At 39.9% G+C, this 19,480-nt stretch overlaps 1 protein-coding gene across 1 annotated transcript in view; it reads left to right on the top strand.

The window, feature by feature from the left end:
• Positions 1-280: 280 nt before the first annotated feature.
• galnt14 (UDP-N-acetyl-alpha-D-galactosamine:polypeptide N-acetylgalactosaminyltransferase 14 (GalNAc-T14)) overlaps positions 281-19,480 on the top strand; it is a 188,229-nt gene continuing 169,029 nt past the window's right edge. Inside the window, exon 1 of the mRNA XM_073492794.1 lies at positions 281-611. Within this exon, the coding sequence (XP_073348895.1) occupies positions 447-611 (165 nt within the window). The 5' untranslated portion in view covers positions 281-446. The remainder of the gene's footprint in view (positions 612-19,480) is intronic.

The raw sequence follows: 19,480 nt of genomic DNA, 5'->3' as shown, positions 1-19,480 counted from the left end.
AAGTAGATTATGGGCACGGACAGATGATCACTTTGACTATTATATTCGTTTCTATTCTGTTCTCCTGTAGTGGAGCAGTGGTTGATGTCGGCAGGTGGAGCTCCACGCTTTCCCATTCAAACCTCCAGGAGGGTCCAGGACACCCTCAGAGAAACACACTGATTCACACACACAAACACACATGCACGTACGCACGCACGCGCCCACGGCTGTCAGGCGTGTCAGAGAAGCGCTCGAGCCTCTGTGAGAGTTGAGAGTGTGTGTGAGAGAGAGCGCGCGCTCTGTAGCCAGTGTTTCACCGTCTGCGGGACCGGACACACTTGTGCGTGTGAGTTAGTGCGGGTCGGCGGGTCGGCGCGGTTCTTTCATTTGTTTTTTCGCTTCTCTAAAATGGGATTCTGACAGCAGCCGGGCTGCGGGCGCCGCCGGCTCCTCCTGACCGGAAAATGAAGCGTCTCTGTCGGAGGCTGGCGGTGGCCGTGGCGGTGCTGGTTTGGCTGGGGGCACTGGTTTACCTGCTGGTGCTGAGCCGGAGGAAGCTGCCGGAGCTCGGTACCGGAGCAGGGGGAGGAGGAGGAGTAGCGGGAGGCGGAGAGACAGCGTACAACCAGGTGAAGTAGACACACTGCCACCTCCTCTGCTGTGTGTGTGTGAGCGACTTAAACTGAGTGTGTGTCCGAAAGAGAAATCGCTGATATCCCTGAAGGGACTTTGAGTGCGTCTGTGGAGTTCACTGCTGTCACTCTGCAGGCTGATCTTATATAGTAATCCCATCCTAACGCTGTATCCCGTGTTCAAGGAGTTTACAGTGACTAGTGGTTGGGTTTTGGTTGTTTTATTTACATCCTCGGTAGTGTGGCTGTGATGTCTGTTGAGTTTTCTCCCAAACCTTAAGGACAGTTCATGATTCAGTGGTGAAAAAGTATATTAGAGTTCTTGAATAAATGCTACCAGAAAGAAAAACTGAGTGAAACCAAACCTAACCAATAAGCAGTAAAATGTAGGCTACTTAAGCAAGGGTGTCACTTTGTGTTGAAAAGTCATGGGGACATAAAAGCTGAAAAAACATTTTTCAAGTCTTCAACATTTTTTTTTAACTTTAAGGTGGATAGGTATGTAATATTATGTATCTATGTTATCTATCATCTATATCTATATTATCCAGCGACAGATAACTGTTTCTCTGCACATATTGTACACTGTTGCTTTGCCTTAGTATGGACCACTGTACATATTAGGTCCTGGGTTAAAATGTTATCATTTTTCACACCAGAAGTGGCAGCAGCAGCAAAGCATTCGTCCTCACTTGTTATTTACACTGTAAAAAAAAAAGTAAGTTTACTTTAAAAATCGAGGAAACCCATTACCTCAAAATTACAAGGTAGGGAATCATTTTTTTGAGTTGCTAAGGCTTTTCAGCTTATTCAACTTACATTTAATATTCTACTTTGCTTGGTAATTTCGAAGTATTTGATTTCCTTGGTTTTTTTTTTAAAAGTAAGAGAACTATCAGATTTTACAGTGTTTCTTAGTGCACGCTATTTTTGAGAAGATTTCTGACATATTCTGCTTTTAAAAAGCGATGGGGACTAAACTGACCCTTTCAGAAAGTGGTGAGGAAATGTCCCCAGCATCGAAGTGTAAATGACACCCGCAGTAAGCACACAAGAATAGTAAGAGAAGGATCAGTTCAAGTATGATCTTCATTTGCTGTAGTCCTGGTGCAACTAATTGATTAGATATTTCAGACTTTTTTTTTTATGTTTTGAAGATTAATTCTTAATATGAATCTAATTCAGTGGATTAAAAAGTACAATATTTCTTTCTGAAACGGAGGAAGTTAAGGTAAGAAATGTCACAAAATCCAAACATTAAATAACAAAAGGTGCCAAACTCTATAAGAACTCAATTCAGGTAAATGAGTGAATTTAGGTATTTCTCCCTTGTGTTTCTCACCCTAGCTTCCAGTGTAAACTAAATAGAATTTGCTTTATTTTCTGTGATATTTTACCTCCCCGCCATCGCAGGTTATTTAAAGCTATAATATTCCTGCTCACAGTGGCTCTATAGATAATGATGTAATACTCTACTTGCATTTTTTTTATTTCCTATGATAATACTATACATGCTATTCCTATAATACCCTAGAATAATATACCCACACATCCACTATAGCGGCTCTTATAATCATATAAAATCATTATCAGATTGCTGTGGCTCCTTTGAAGATAATTAGGTTCATTTTCGACCCGGCTTGGTTCCTGCGCCCAGTGTGCTCCGCAGGATGTCTGTTATGCAAAAGACCTGCAGCATGTTAACTGTGGCTAGTGGGATAAATTGTATTGATCCTGCCTATTTTACCTTGTTTTATTGAACTACCAGCACACACACATATGAACTAGAAATACCAGAACAGAATACATTTTTGAGAGACACTTCTCTGTCGGAATACTGTGAGATGAGAGGACATAAAAATGTAAAGTAGTCTAATGCATTACAGACACTATATGTTCTTGTAGGGATATTGGATGATAATAATAAGAATCCATAAAGTCAGTCTTTGCAACTGTAGACATTATTAGTGTGTGAGGTTTCACATTAACAGCACAGTGAAGGTGAAGTACCCATGAAGGTCAGCAGCGTGTTCTGCTGCCACTTATTTAAATAATGAAACTTAATTACAGAACAGAATCTGAGTTTATTTCTTTATTTGTGAGTCCCTCTGCACTAAAGTAAAAGTCTTCCCAGTTCAGAGTGCTTAACGGCATTAATTCAATGAATATATCCAAGGCATCATGACAAAAGGTTTTTTAATGGAAAGACTGCTGTATAAAAGTGTGTGAGGGCTGCTGCATATTCAGCTCTTCGACCACACACCGAGACTCAGCAGTCTGTGTCGAAGTGACAAGTGTTTATGTAGACAACAGAAATACATAAAAGCTGCAAAGAGCTGCATATAAAACCTGATAAAATCAGCTCTTTGTATTCTTTGTAGTTTCCTCGAATATATATATGCATGTTCTTGTATCATAACATTATTTTTTGTATTGATCAGCATGCCGTGGCCTCTGACCTCCCTGAGCTCCTTGTTACCAGTTGCTTGTAATGCAGTTGATCTAGAAACTGAAACTCACTCTGGTGTTCTTCTCATGAGTTGTTTTGTATCTGAACATCAGTTAAATGACTAAAATGTGAAATGCAAATGCACAGCAGTCATTGACTGAAAGCTTTTAGAAAGGTCTAAGTACACAGCATGAACACACATTACTGTAAGATCACCTGCAGTCAAAAATACGCGTGTGTTTATCTAACAGGAGTTTGTGGTGGCTTTAGAGCTACAGATGCTTTAAAAGAATCTGTGGTGATTCCTTAACTGTTCGTCTCGTACCAACATCTGGTAGAGGCTTGAATCTTCAGTGGCCTCATGAATCAATTATGATTCAGCTGTCAACAATTCCAGTGCATGATGATTCTCAATGCATCTCAATATTTTTTTTTTTATCATTTAGTATCAGACTGCAATGGTTTACAATACAAAAAGCTGCATCATTTCAATACCAGTATCTCTGTGACCCAACTCACTACATAAACATTACAAAAACAAAATATGAATCTGTCTACAGTGCATGACATGTATTCTGTTATCTACAAAAACATTATTTTCACATAGCAGCTCTAACCTCTTGATTCCACTGGGCACGTCTCTGTTACCTTTTGTGTATGACGCTGTTTTGTTCCGTTCTCCATGCGACTTCATATCCAGCCGGGAGCGTTTCAGAAGCGGAGCGTCATGCCTGCCTTATGTTGTTGAGTTGATCAGACTGTGTTTATTTCAGCATTTCTCCTTGATTTCTTGGCTTCTACTGTGGTTGAGTAGGCTATGTAGTTATTTGTCTGTTTTAAGTGTCCCCTCCACTAAAGGCTACTACACCTGGCCCCATCGGCTGCCTGCACAGCAACTCCCCTGTAGTGGTTACACCTATTATGTAGCGGACTTTTCTGCTGCCCTCAGTGTTTCTGCCTTGCTCATGTTATCCCTATCTGTTCTGATGTTGTCTTTGTTGTCTTTGGTTTTGTTTGCATGATCTGACTGCCTTTGAATTTCCAAAATAATGAGAAAAAAAGAGTGAATGTTGCAGTCTACTCATACATTTCAGAATTCTTACTAGAAAAAGGAAGATAAGATAAGATGATATTAAATATCAAAAACAATAGAAAGCAAGACAAAAATAAGGGGAGGAGGCAGGATTATGTGGACACTGCAGCGGTGTCACCTCACCGTCGGAAAGAAGAGAAAGCAAGAAAGTGCAGCTGGTATCTGTGTATCGATACTATGGAAAAGGGTATTGAAACTTTTAAATATTCAGAATCAATATGTATCAATATTTTGACATTTTTGTCTCAAGCTGTTTATCAGTTATTGTTCCTCTTAATATGGAGTATTAGCATGTGATTTACTAATTAACACTAAATATAAAGTATAGCTGAGAATGATGGGAATGTCATTAGTCTTGTGGGTATGTATTCATAAACCTAAGGATTGGAATGATTACAAAAATTAACTGATGATGGACGTGTGGAAATTTGACTCTAAGATGCATCGCAATGGGGACGTGGAAGATTGTGCATCATCAATAAAGTTATAAAAGTTATTTTGCATGTCCTCCCTGTGTCAGCATGGGTTCTCTCCCGGTACTCAGGCTTCCCTTCCACAATCCAAAAGACATTCAAAAACTTAGGTTACTCTAAATTGTCCATAGGTGTTAATGTGATCGTAAATGGTTGTTTGTCCCTATATGTCAGCCCTGTGATGAACTGGTGACTTATCCAGGGTGTACCCCAACATCGCCCAATGTCAGCTGGGATCGGCTCCAGCACCCTCGTGACCCTGAAGAGCATAAGCAATTTCAGATGAAGGATGGATGTTTGCAATTTTGGTGAAACTCAGCATAACTTGCCGAAACCAGAGAATCCAGGCAGTGAAAATATGATAATTATGTGTCAACAAAGCTCATAAGACATCAACAATCCTCAAAGAAGAGCTGCACTTTGTCTTAATTTTGAGGCTCGCCTTAAATTTCTTTGAGTAGGAGGTGTTTTTCAAATGGAGGATAATTCAGTCATTGAAGCTTAATCTGCCGTTGCTCTCATTGTAAGTTGACCGGATAAGATCCTCTGCTAAATGCCTCAGATCTGAAATTTGAAATGTAATTAAAGTACTTCAGTAGAAGGGGTACAAACAGCTGCAGCCACTTAGCTGATCAGGAGAAGAAGAAGAAGAAGAAGAAGAAGAAGAAGAAGAAGAAGAAGAAGAAGGAAGACTGTCTTGTCGTGTGTTGACTTGTTCTGTGAGATGTGAGCCTACAAGCGAGCGAGAGGGGGGGGTAGTATCATTTTCAAGTCAGGGCACACATGCTGTAACACACCTCGGCTAACACCCGTGCCAGAAACAGAGCTGCCAACTTAATCCTACAGTTTTTCACACCCAGTGTAAAACTGTAGGATCTGTCAGCAGCTAGCGGCCGCCTTGTTTCATCATTACCAAGGACACAGTCTGTTCCTATCATAAAAAAAGAAAACTAAATTGGGCTGCTTCTGTTGCACTGGTATATTATTCAAACATAGTTTGAAGAGTTAAAACAGGATCAAGGATTGATACAGTCTTAATCAGAGACACATTTGAACAAAAAGTCTCTAAAAAACATGAAAGGTGTGTCTGCTGAGCTGAACTTAACCCTTTAATATCTAATATCTTGACACTTTTAATGTCAACACAGCATGAAGAAGATGAATACCTGCAGTGACAGAGGAGGGCATTAAAACATAGCAGCCATTGTGCCTGAACAGGCAGATGTAAACAATACAATTTTACAGACCTCCTGGTCTGCATGGACACTAAAATGTAATCAGAAACATCTAGGGAGATTGCTGGAGAGATTGTCATTACATTTGCTCTTTTTCTGCTCTGGAGAGTCTTACTTTCAGCTGGTTTACATGTTATTGACAGTGTTGTGTGTACAAACATTAACGCCACCGTAAAATTATGGAAAATAATTAAAATATTTGGTGTATGTACACACACAGAGTGTAGAACAGCACCATGTATCTGCTTTAGTATGTCCTTATTCAACCTGCACCACTCCAACCTTTGGGTTGTTTTCACAGCAATAAAAACATGTCATCTACTGTAGGTTTCAAGTACTAACACACCAGTGACAACAAGTGCTTGTTTGCAGTGTTGTGCCGTGTTCAATCCAAACGTGAAGAAAATATTCGCATTGCATTACTCGTGCAAGTTTGATCGCAGGGTTAACCATTTTTAATTGCATCTACTTGCGCGAGTAAAGCAAATAAAAATAACCCCATCAGTATGAACCCAAAACAAAGAGAATCGCTGTAATCTGACTGCAGTAAATGTATCAGAAGGACGCCAAAATAACAACATCATAATGCTGTTTTGTAAAAAGCCTGAATTCATGCTTCATCAGGTCTGTCGGCCAGATGACAAGCAAACAACTTTTAAAATGCTTGTTTCCTGAATGGAGTTCGGATCAATAAAAGCTACGCTGTGCAGTGCTGCGTATTTCCAAAACTTACCAGGTAGCCTGACCTTCTCACTCACTTCCCTCCACGGCAGCTCCTTATTTGTCCTGTCTTGGTACGAGTAGATGTGTTATCATACAGCTCTGGGTGTCCGCAAATGGCCGAGATTAGTGATTATTTTCCTATCCTCCATTGTTGTTGTTCAATGTCCGGAAATCAGCAGCGTCAGTGTGAACGTCAACGCCAGTGTCACGGGAAAATTTAGCTCAAGTTCAGTATTTTTAACTCGCGATTGAAGTGATGACATGAAAAATCGTGTCAAGTTAGCATTTGCGTCTAATCGTGTATTATCATTGACTTTATATGTAATCTATTTCGCACAAAAAGTTTGTGTCGCTTTTGGTCTGAACACAGCATTAATATGTTCTGCATACAAGACTGATGGGTGACCAAATAATACTAATGAGCTCCAGTCAATAAAAAGTCCCTGTTGTGCATTCTTGTTTTTGTTCTGTTTCCACTGCATTTTAAAGAACATTAAGCGCCGGTGGACTAAAACTGTAACCGACTGAAAAGTTAATGCTTTGTTCGAGGTGCCATACATTGCATGAAATGAGACAAGACAGTTATTTTCTTTGTTCTTTATAATTTATTGATTCCTAACTTATCAGAAAAAGATTCTCCACAATTTTTTTTATGCTCTTTATGACTAGTTTGGAGGTTTAACACATTATATTGAAACTGCTGGCTACCAATGCTTTCTGCTGTGTGAGTGAATGCTGCACACACATTTTTGCAGTCGTGGGGCTTTTGTTTGACATTCAGCACTGCAAACTCAACCCTGATAGTTCTTGGCTCATTATGAAGTTCACCTTTGAGGCGGTGACTTCTGGAGGGCAAGAGAGCTGCAACAATGAGTTGATTCATTGATCAGTTGATCAAAGAAAATAACTGACAACTGTTTTAATCATCAATTGATTGTTACAGTCATTTTTTAAATATAAGGGTCAAATATCTGCTGGTTTCAGCTTCTCATATCTAAGGATGTCCTGCTTTTCTTTGTCATGTATGACAGTAAATGAGGAATCTTTAGCGTTGGGACTGTTGTTTGGACAAAAGAAGCAATTTGAAGACGTCACTTTGGGCTCTGGGAAATTGTCATGAGCATTTCCACAATTTTTTGACAATTTGTAAAATAAAAATGATTTGATAAATCGTGGAAATAATCAGCAGATTTCACGATGATGAAAATAATAGTTGCTACCCTGGCAGGATCTATGGCCCAAAACCCCAAACGGGAACAGGTTCAGGTGGTGAAAATGCATGTAAAACTTGTGAGATTCTAAAAGGTTAATGATAAAGGTCAAAATAGAGGACAAATCACTTTGTAGACCTTTATCCTGTAGGCTAGAAAAAACTCTTAATCATACTTGCATGTTAGCAGAGGTAATGACATTTAGAAAGGCAAGGTTTTGATCCAGACACCAGCATATGTTCCTGCGATTATGCATACTTGCATGTAATCAGATGTTGTTTACATGGGCTCTTACCCTCATTATTGGCCTAATTACAGTATAATCACATTATTAATGTGCATGTAAATGCAGCGTGTGGTTGTGTCGGACAGCTTGCAGGTGAGAATGTGCAGAGGTGTGTAGATGTGAAGCAAAGTGAAGCTCACAAACCCTCCAGTATGTTAAAAAAACAATCAGCAGGTAGTTATTTTTCCTCTGAAGGATTCTGTGTATAAGCTACATGTGTCTGACTGCTATAAAAAAATCTCCCTCTTCAGCTCTGAATATAAGCAGTGTTTTTTGTGTGTGAGTGTGAGCCAGGGCGGAGGATGTGTGTTAGTTTTGTCAGCAGTACTTGTGCCACGGTGCGCTATTCAAATGCTAATGCAGAATTCCCATTCCTCACAGGATTAGCCTGCACTTCTGTTTACCTAGCACGACTACTTCCTGTACAAGGCATGGTACTCCTGTTTGCGCGCACACACACACGCAGAAACACTTATGCAGGATCACACCCTCATCTGCATGTGCACACACGAAAAATGGTATTTCTCGCACAAAAGCGAGAACACACACACAGACACACACATTGAGAGATCCTTTGAAGCAGCTTGGTTGGAGTGTGCTTGTGTCCTCAGGCAGGTTGGCAGGGGATCTTTATGGAGTTTCTGCCTTCAGAAGTCCAAACATGAGAGGAAACAATCTGTTGGTCCGTTGAATACTGAAGGACTCTCTGCCTCTCTCTCTCTCTCTGTCTCTCTCTCTCTCTCTGACTGTAATGGATGAATGTCCGCCGTCCCAGGGCAGGTATTTGATCAGATATAAAGCAAGATGAGCTGCTGATATAATACCACATAATTACAGTTATTACAGCTGACTACTGTGAAGATTCTGCCCCTAAGTAATAAGAACATTGTTACCAAAACATTTAATATGTCTCAGCTTATAGTTAAGTTTCATTTGTGGCTGACCGGCGCCAATGCTGCCTGACACATTGAAAACACACCCTGGCTGACTATGCTCTCTATAAATGCACAGCTCCTCAAGGTCACTTTAACCTGTGCAAAATCATCAAACCAGCCAAATGGTGCCTATAATGGGTGTCATTAAAAAGTATCACTGTGACACTGACTCCAAATTCCATACGAATTTATTCAAAGTGGAAACAACTTCCTCCCCCCCTCCAGTGTTTCCAAGTGGTATTATCGTTGGTGCCACTGATGCAAAGACAACTGGATCACTTTCTCTTTTCCTCAGAGTTGCGACTACCAACAACACAGGATGAAATATGAATGTATTCATTCATTTAGTCAATAATGAAAACTTGAAAGCAGACAGAAATTTTGCAAGGCTTTGAAGCTGGTTTTTGTACTGGCCAAACTGTGTAATTACATTGTCACGTGACACACTGTGGCCCAAAAAGACTTCTTCCCATAAGCTAACATTGTTTAATAACACAGATTTAATGTAACGTCCTCGGTCTAGCTGAATCACCAGTCAGCCTTCATTTTCCCGGGAGGTTACCTGCCCGTTGGAAGACTTGAATAGAATTGAAAAGCATAGTGAAAAAGAGGTTTATGGGAACCAATTTAAACACTGATGGGGTCATAATTCTATGGTTGTTACATTATGCAATCAACTTTTCATTCAGAATGATAAATTAAAGCAAAAAATCTTTATTGCCAGTCTAAATTGACAAAGTTTTAATGGCAGTTGTTTGACGGGATTGAAACGTCTATTTAAAAAAACTGGTTGTTGGTGTTTTTTTCCTCCTGCTGAGCTGATTCGACTGATGGGCTTGACATATTTGGGCCGGATTAGTGCACATTTTCAGGTTCAGATCTGCGCTGCTCTATAATATGAGGTATTTCTTCTGAACATGACAATTTACTATAAAAAAAAATCACAATACAATATAGTACATACTGATGATTTTGTCCTTTCGTCTACACACAGACATATGTGCAACACACAAAGTTAGAACCTTCTGTGACTTGACAGCTTGTGTTAGATTTAACAGATTGGGCCGTGTGTTACATACATATTCATAGAGGTTTTGAAGAAAAAAATATGTAAGTGTGAATATTTATCAGTCCCCAGTTTGTCTGGTTTTGAAGTTTTTATTTTTGATTTTGCATTTTGTCTTCATGTTTCTGCTTATTAAGGAATTGCTTGCCCATTGATCATTATGTTGTTGAGTGTGTTCTTTATCAGTGGCTGATCATTTAAAGATTTTATTATTTATTATTTTTTTAGTTTGTTATAATACGTTGAATTGAAATAAATATAAACCTGGACCTCAGTCACATTTAAATAAAGTCATGTAGTCTGAAGTTGGCTGGTTGACAGAGAGTTGAAAACTAAGATCTCTCACTCTGTCCAATATCTTTTCTATATTTCCTTCCCTGTGTGTGTCAGTGTGAATAACAGAGAATCACACAAGGTGACTTTATGGATTTTTTAAATTTTATATATACAACCGCGTGGACAGTTCTCTTAACTCATGTATCTTTATTGCAACTTTCTTTGCAGCTGAATCACTTCTTCCATTTCTTCGTTTTGGTCTCAGTTTCTCTCTCCCTCCTTTCTCGAGGAAACAAGATCGATGCTTCAATCTGTGTGCTCGCCTTGTGTATCACAACGCCCAATCGCTCCACAATGTCACAAGGCAAACACACACACAATACCCCTCAATACACATTTACACACACATTTACACACACTGCAGGCACACGCGCAGTTGAAATTATTCATTTCCCCGTCATATGAAATGCAGTTATTGTTCCTTTCTCCTTCCCTCTCCCTATCAGGAGGTATTCACATGGACAAGAGGAGAGGGAAATGAGTTTTCAGAGCGACTATAACCAGCTCCCAGGGAGGGAATAATAATAATAATGTTTTATATGAGGCTCTGTGTACAGCAGGGCCCACAGGTTGGCTAACTAGACTGGCCTCTGGCACCGGGGGCCTCATTTGTGAAACACGCTGGGGAAATGAACCCGTCTGTGGTTCAACAGCTACAGGGGCTGATAAATCACAAAAGTCACCTGCCAGTTTTGCTCTTTTGGCAGCCAGAGTACATCAGTGTGTTACATGCCAGACTCAATAATTTAATAGCTGAATTTTACACAATGTGAACGATATAATATGTAAGAATTCTGCCTTTGTTGTTGAAAAAACAACTGGACCTTTGCGATATATTTTGTTAAGTTGTGTACTTATGATTGCAAATGTTTCAACAATGTTCAAACCCAGAGAAACCTGTAATTTAATCAAGGTAACAGTGTGTTTCATTTGGTCGCTTGTTGCTATAACTTCTGGGAGAGAGTCAGAGAGTGAGGAAGGAAGTCAGTGAACGAGACTAAATGGGGCATGAATAAAACTTTAAAACATTGCCTATTCTATAAACATTTTACCTGAGTCACATCAGACAGATTTCAATCAGCAGTGGTGGTTGTTTGAGCGTGGGATTGCGTTACTTGCACGAGTGTTTACGGATAATGTATGGCTAGCGAGCAATGGCACGCACAGTGTATGTGTATCTGTACTCATTGAACTCACCACTGACTAGGGGTGTTGCGATATCATGATATCCATGAAAACCCTGATATTAAAACAATGAAATGTTGATATTGTGTTAATAATACACATATTATAATAACGTGTAAGTAATCCAGTCTTTTGATTATGAGTTTATCTTGTTGCCTGTTCAGTAGTCATTCAGTGTCATTTTGTATGCTTTTTCTTACAATTATGGTTACAGACTAGTTACAGGCAGTTCTTGTGGCTGTTGTACACCAAATTCAAAAGAACTAAAACACTACCAGGAATCTGACTGAAGTTTGCTGTCAGTCACCAAGGGCCTGATAAAAACATTGTGAGATTTTTGTAAAATATATTTCAGTATTGATAAAACACAGCAAAGGTAAATGGAGTTAAGGCAAAAATGGGAAATGTCGCCCGCGCCCCTGGTGGATGATAACGTAATTAATTATATTTATGCTTTAGTTCTCTTACTCTTGTGATAAAAAAAAAAAAAAAATCTTAAATCAGCTCAATTCTGAGGCTTTGTGTAATTAATTTTGTCAAAAGTAATAAATACAGCAACTTCTGATCAACCAATATCAATTTAAGGCTTATTTAACAGTTTATGGTTAATCTCACTCATCCCACTTTGGGTTTAAGCCCCACTCCGATTACAGAAACAGCGCATCCCTGATTATTACATAAGAAACCAAATGCAACAGATGTTCAAGGCATCTTGCTGAAGTGAATTTGCAGCTCTTGTCCCTGTTTAGGCTTTTGAACAGTGAGTGCAGCATTATGCAGAAGCACCCTGCAGTCTGAAGGTCAGAAGTCTGAGGTTAGCAGACAGCAGGTAGAGCTACATGTTGTGTTGGTAGAGAGGCGCTCATTGAGGAGATGACAGATACGTATGTGAGGAGTTTTAGACACCATCTCCAGTGATGTCTTGTGTTGCTCCTCTGTGGCATTCAGCTAAATGAACAGTTGCTCTGATATCATACACAGACAGGCAATTTGCAATCACCGTGCCGTTCCTGCATTAAGAAGCGCGTTCCTCACAAAAGCACAAGAAAGTGTGTTTTGCATTTTTCCCCCTGCTCATCCCTTCCTCCTTTATAAATGATTCAGACGATTCAGAATAAAAACAGCAAGAATCAGCATAAATGGGATTTTTTAAAGTTGAGGATGCGGCATAATCAAGCATCTTTGACTGCAAAATTATCCAAGTATACTGTGTGTGCGTGTGTCTCTTATGTACACACACACACACACACACACACACACACACACACACACACACACACACACACACACACACACACACACACACAGATAAACAGGCATGAAAGGACTGAAAGCAGCTGATAAGTGTAGCTTTAGGACGGCCTCATCCAGTGTCAATAAATCACAGCTGTACGTGTGTTGACATGACATTCATGCATATTTCATTTATATTATATTGGTATCCGTGTCATATGAGTTCATCACTTTGTGTGCTGCTTTGTGAGTGTGTGTCTCACCTTGGGCTACACACACACACACACACATTTTGATTTTGTAATTGACAAGCATTCACTGGAAATGAGCTGTCAGTGACAAGACATGCACTGCTCTGTCACGCTACACCACACATGCCTTTACACTAGTGTGTGTGTGTTTGAAAGAGGGATAAAGAATATGTTACCATGAGTTTTAGTAACCAGCTCACTGCCACATTTCCACAGTGACCAGATTTTCAAAAAGCGGGTTTAAGGATGAAGAAGAACCAGGTTAACACAGCTGCTGAAGAAACCTGATTTCTGGGTATTGGAGACACTTAAATAGGTTTCTAGCAGGGCTTTAACAGAGCACATGTGTAAGATTAAGTCTTCAGACAGGTGAGGTAACTCTGTGGCGGTTGTACAGTTCGATGAAAGAAAAGATGATTATATGTAGTGGTTCAACCTTGTATCGAAAAAAATAAATAAATCCAAAACTCATCTTAAAGTGCAGTAACCCAGTGGAGAAACTGTTGCTACGGATACCTGCAATTTAATATACCTTGGTCATACGTTTAGAATTGCATTTAAACTGTTGACAGAGTATAGGTTCCAAAAAATTATGCAAAAATATTACAGATGAATTTGTAATGATTTGCAATTTCAAGCTGACACACTACAACTTGATTCAGCAGACTGAAACTGATCATTTATGTTCTCTGTTTGAATTAAAATACTGAAACAGAAAATAAGGTCTTTTGACACAGAAACAACAGTCAATGTGGGCAGTTTACACTGGATACATTTTTGACCGGTCTGGTCGGTGAATGAATTTAAACACCGGCGATTGTTTATTTCAGATTCAGGGTCAGCGCCGGCCTTCTCAGTTCGGTATTTTCAATAAAGAGCAAATAATATCCACAAGATGCTAATTCCACGTCTTTGTTGAATGTTCAAAAGACATCTATACGGGGCCAGAATAAAAGTTTTTAATACTATTGGTGTCCAGGTGATTCAAAATGAAAGTCATTTTAGACACACCTTCAACTTGTATTACAGACATCCAAAGGACAGCTTATTGTGGTTCAAACTGAAGTTTTTAATACCATATTTTCACACCATGTTTTGGTCATCAAACCTTCATCAGGTAGGTATTTTTTCCAAGGTTGGATGAGCAAAGCATGGTATTCAATAAAAGTGATTCTAGTGAAGGCAGTGTACCTGCTCATAAGCAACTGTGCCAAATGATCACATTCTGTTTTGTTGATGTTTTACACAGCGTTCCAACTGTTTTGAATCAGGGGTCTAGAAAAAGTTTTTCTGAATACCACATTATCACTTGTGCATAAGTCATGAACATTCAAAAGACATATGTCACAAAAAGTTGCTAGTGTTACTGACTGGTCTACCTGACAATTTTACAAGAGTTGTTGCAGGAAGACGAAGGTGGAAACGTGAGTCAGAGTTGGGAGAGGAGTTTGGAGATCATCCCAAGGCCAGCAAGAATTCCAAAGTCATGGTCATTTAGCTGATTCAACAACGAAAAGGAGGCAACAACTGTAACAGCTCATCTCATGTGAGATTTCAGAGCGAGAATTCTGTGTGAAACTTTTGTTTGTGGTTACGAAACGGATCTTAATTTTTACCAAAAAGCCCAATATCTGTAGTAGTCGTTTCCGTAATGTTGTCAGACACTGAGAATTACAACCTCAACCTGTCAGTGGCAAAACAAGCACTTTTAGTGGATGTTACTTTAACGCTTGTAGTGGCCTCAAGAGGATTACATTGCAGTCATTGTAGCCATGCAATGGCTGCCTGCTGAGGCGATCTGCTGGACAAGTTCCAAATTTTGGTCATTTAAACACCAAAATATGTAAATGTAAGGCCCAGGTTTAATTATGGGAATTCCCCTCTAATGAGTTGAGAGGTTCGAAGTGTCAGGTTTGAGCTATCAGGAGAGGTTTGAGGAAGATGCTAATGAAACAGGAAATACCATGTTTTGACAGCTAGCTCGATCGCTTGATGCAGAATATGTCCTGATTGAGCATCTTTGACTTTTGTATGAGTTCAAGCAGAGTATTAACAAGTAGTAACAAGTAATCTTTGAGGCCATGGTGTAAATAACGCTGCTACACCTACAATATTAGTGTCTTAGGGAATATATTTGGTTATTGGCCAGTTCCATTTCAACGCCCCCTCCTGCCTTAAACCTGATTCCTGCCAGTAACCTGGTTGCTTTTGTGAATGCCAACATAGTCAAAGAGAGGAAAGGATAATGTGCGTGTGGGAGGCAAAGGGAGTGAGTATGTGAATAGGGCTGTCACTGTCTACTGCCATTTGTGTGTGTGTGTGTGTGTGTGTGTGTGTGTGTGCGCGCGCGCGCGCGTGCTGGTGCAAAAATTGTAATTCTCACCTTGATGCATGTAGGATTAAGCCATCAATCTAGTTTATAGAGAGTGGAGGGTAAAGTGAGGATAAAGAGAGTGAGGGAGAAAGATAACAGAGAGGGAGAGGGGGGAGAACCAATGGAAAAACTGAGAGCAGGATATTGAAAAACATAGACAGAAAGGAGGATAGAAAAGAAGAGAGAAAAAGAATATGAGATTGAGAGAGAGTAAAGGAGACAAAGAACAGGAGTGGCTGTACAAAAGGAGAGTGTGATGCAAGATGAGAATGAAAAGGAGAAAGAAGAAAAAAATGGATAAGAGACAAAAAATGAAAACATATCGAGAGGTTGAGGGAAGAGAGAGACTTAAAGGAAAAAGAGACAACACACACACAAACACACACAAACATGCACACAGACACAAGGACAACAACAGTGAGGCGACAGGGAGCAAATGAACTGGTTTAAAGCAGACAGAGTACAAGCTGTTTTCGCTGTCGCCAGTCATTTGTGCCCAATGTGTCATTTCTCTGCTCAGTGCCAGTTACAGCCAGCTTCTCCTGTCACTGCCTCCGTGTTAGCTCAAACTAATATCAATACTACAATGCTACACAACTGCATGGTGGGCTTAAGTACTGAGGTGGAACATAAAGAGTCACTTAGCAGAGGACAACTCCCCACGATTCTCTAACTTACTGAGTTCAAGCCTTCAGCTGTGTCTTTTCATGGTTATCCCACTTTGATTCACAGTGCTGATAAGCAGGGCATATGGAAGACCTGGATGTAGTGGATCTTTCTGCCAGAGCACAGATGCTAGTAGAACCATTTGTACCCAATGAGGTTGATATGCCACAAAGTAAGGGTATTGAATCACATAAGAATCTCGATTCTTAGCTGTGACAATTAAGAATCGATTCACAAATGTCAAAAATCAATTTTCTGAATCTTAATAGCTTGATGATGACAGAACGAAATCGAGGATCAGTTTGAATCAAAAATTGATTCTAAAATGAGTCGGCCACCCAAGAACCAGTCATGAGATTGCCCAATATTTACTATTTATTTAATCACAATCGCAATCCATTACCTAGATTTCAATCCTTTTTCTCAATTTGGAAATATTCTATGGAATATAGTCAGACTTGAAATACCCTGAGCTTCTCCATTTGCACCATTAAAACACAATATTGCATTCATGCTTCTCATCCACCATGCTGCTAGCCATAACTCACATTGCAATATTTACAATACGTCACCACAGGAAGTAATTCTTCAAATCAGCATAGCCCACTCTATTGGTTTGTTCTGATAACGCACATCTGCTCAACAATGTGAAGTTTGGAAACAGCAGTAAGAGGACATTAGATACCACAATCTCTACAAATCAAGATCGATTGCAATCTAACATAATAAGATCACCCACTGCTTTGATGTGTTGACTAAATAATTTTTTTATTTCGATTTTTGACCATCTTCCAACAAAACACATTTTTCTCTCAGACTTCCTTGCTAAGGTTTAGAGAAACCACAGTCTACCAGGAAAAGGATACTAGTAGTCAGATCAAATAGGTCGTACACAAACTCCCAGATCAGCAATTTTATTGAATTGAAAATGAGCACACCTTCAATTTCCCTCACTACTTGCTTGCTGATAGCTTTTGGTATACTATAGTGACTAAAATGTCTTAATAACTGATAGATATGGTAACTTCAATTAAATAAGACCTATGGTTGAGCTATCTGTACCAACCTCATATCATGTTGGCACTGAGATAAATATATATTTATTTGAGACCAAGTCTTTCCTCATGGGGAGCATAATTTTAATAATCACGGTGTATGGCTGTGCAATCCTGCCAAGCTTTCGTCTGACACCATGTCCTAACGGCAAACGAGCACCCTACTACACCCTAACTCGTGTTGCATGCACAATATTGGACTCTCTGTCCACACTGAACTTAAACAAGCTACGAACCTCTCAGCTGTGTGCTTGAGATCAGACTACTCCAGTAAAAATGTGGCTGAGTATTTGCTATTTTTCTAATTTTCTACTTTCTTAAAAGATAATATACTCTACATATTATTTTGTGATATTTAGATGTTTCTTTACTGGAAATGACAATATAATATACAATATAGCCAACAGCAAGCAGGTAGATTTTTTTTGTTTTAACCAAAAAAAAATCAAGCTCCCTGGAGATGTCCAGCCAACTGCCACCTTATTTAGGTTTTTGTTATTAAATGTTGAGGTGATGTATAGATAACTCTTCATTACATTTCATCTTCATTAATCCACTGTTTTTTGTCCATGATGCAACGCACTTTCTACGTGAGCAACTGGAAAAAAAAGGAAACAGAGTGTCTTTCAAAAGTTCAGCTCAAAACCTGCCCCCTGTTGTGGAGTGCAATCGAATAGAGTTTTTGCTGACGCTTGCTCATCTTGCATTCAGTTAGGACACGTTGTTACTGCATTTGTGTTTATTGTTTTGGTATTTACCAGGTCACCACTTGTTTTTGTCTTTAAGTGTGGTATCGAGTGTCAGAGTGTGTGAACGTCCACGTTTTTCATCTACCTAGATGAAAGAGAAGCCTGAAGACGATCGTCTCAGTCTTTGGGACTTAAGTCTAGTTGTCACGTCTGCAGCTCTGCCTCTTGTAATCTCTGAATAACTGACGCTTATTCCAAACTCATGTTGTTCCAAAGCCGTCAGCTTCCCTAACCCAGAAAACAGAGTGTGTTATTTCTGTATTGATTGCTGTTGCTGTAGATGCCATCAACACCATCGCACTTCCTTGCTGTCTGTGTTGTAGTTGCTATTGTTGTTGGGGCTAATAGCAGATATATCCTCTCCATTAGCAGTTAATCTCCCTGCCAAGAGCGTGAAGAAAGCAATATTACCAGGAGGATTTAAACGAGCGCTCCTCTATCTTCTCCTTCCTCCTCCTCCTCTTCTTCCTCCTCCTGCTCAACTCCCCTCTGAAAACTCAAATCTTTCACTTCTTCCTCGGCAACAAAGACACACACACATGCACACACACACACACACACACACACGCACTCTCTCTCTCTCTCACACACACACACGCACGCACACACACACAAACAATATTGTGTATTACCCAACTGGCCCTGCTGCTTGTGGCCAATAAAGAAGGGGATTAGATTGAAAGCTCTAAACTCTACACACACCTCCAACACACACACACACACACACACACACACACACACACACACACACACACACAAACACAGAAAGCTGCTGTCAAGCCATTTAATAATGATTCTGTGTGTGTGTGTGTGTGTGTTGTTGTGAATACATTCTTTAGTGTGTGTGAGAGTGTGTTTTCACAGAGAGGGCGTACTTATTAGTTTTTATTACTTCTCCTGTTCGCTGTTTGATAACCGTGTCAAACAGGTGCACTGTGTGTATATGTGTGTGTGTGTGTGTGTGTGTGTGTGTCACTGCTGTTTCAACGTGATATTAATTTCATTTCTCCGTGTTACCTTGGTTGAAATTTCGAAAATATATTTTCTTTGAGGGAGGCTCGATGCAAAGCAAAAGTGAAAGAGAGGGTGAGAGGATGTGTGTCTGGGTTTTTGTGTGTGTGTGTGTGTGTGTGTGTGTGTGTGTGTGTGTGTGAGAGAGAGAGAGAGAGAGAGGGAGAGAGAGAAAAAAAGAGAGAGAGGGAAAGTAAGAGCAAGAGAGAGGAGGAGACAGAGATATAGAAGAAAAGAATGACCACATTTTGTATTTTGTCGCTTCTCTTAGGTTTGTTTTTATTCATGGCTTTTGCAGAGGGTAAATTATTGCTCTGCTTCCAGACTGCTTGCTCTGCAGTGTTTGCTAAGCATCCCCCACCACAACACACACACAGTCCTAGGCATTTATATTCACCAGTGAAGGTAGGTTTCGTGGGAGAAGGTGAGGAATTTTGAACAGCTGTGATTGGATAAACAGTTTCCCAGTCGGTCCACCGGGATGTATGTATGGATTAGAGAGCGAGCGAGAAGGGGAGAGAGAGCAGTGATATCC

This window comes from Pagrus major, chromosome 22, assembly GCF_040436345.1.
Source record: "Pagrus major chromosome 22, Pma_NU_1.0".
Taxonomy (NCBI): Eukaryota; Metazoa; Chordata; class Actinopteri; order Spariformes; family Sparidae; genus Pagrus; species Pagrus major.
This window is presented reverse-complemented; position numbering and strand designations above follow the sequence as displayed.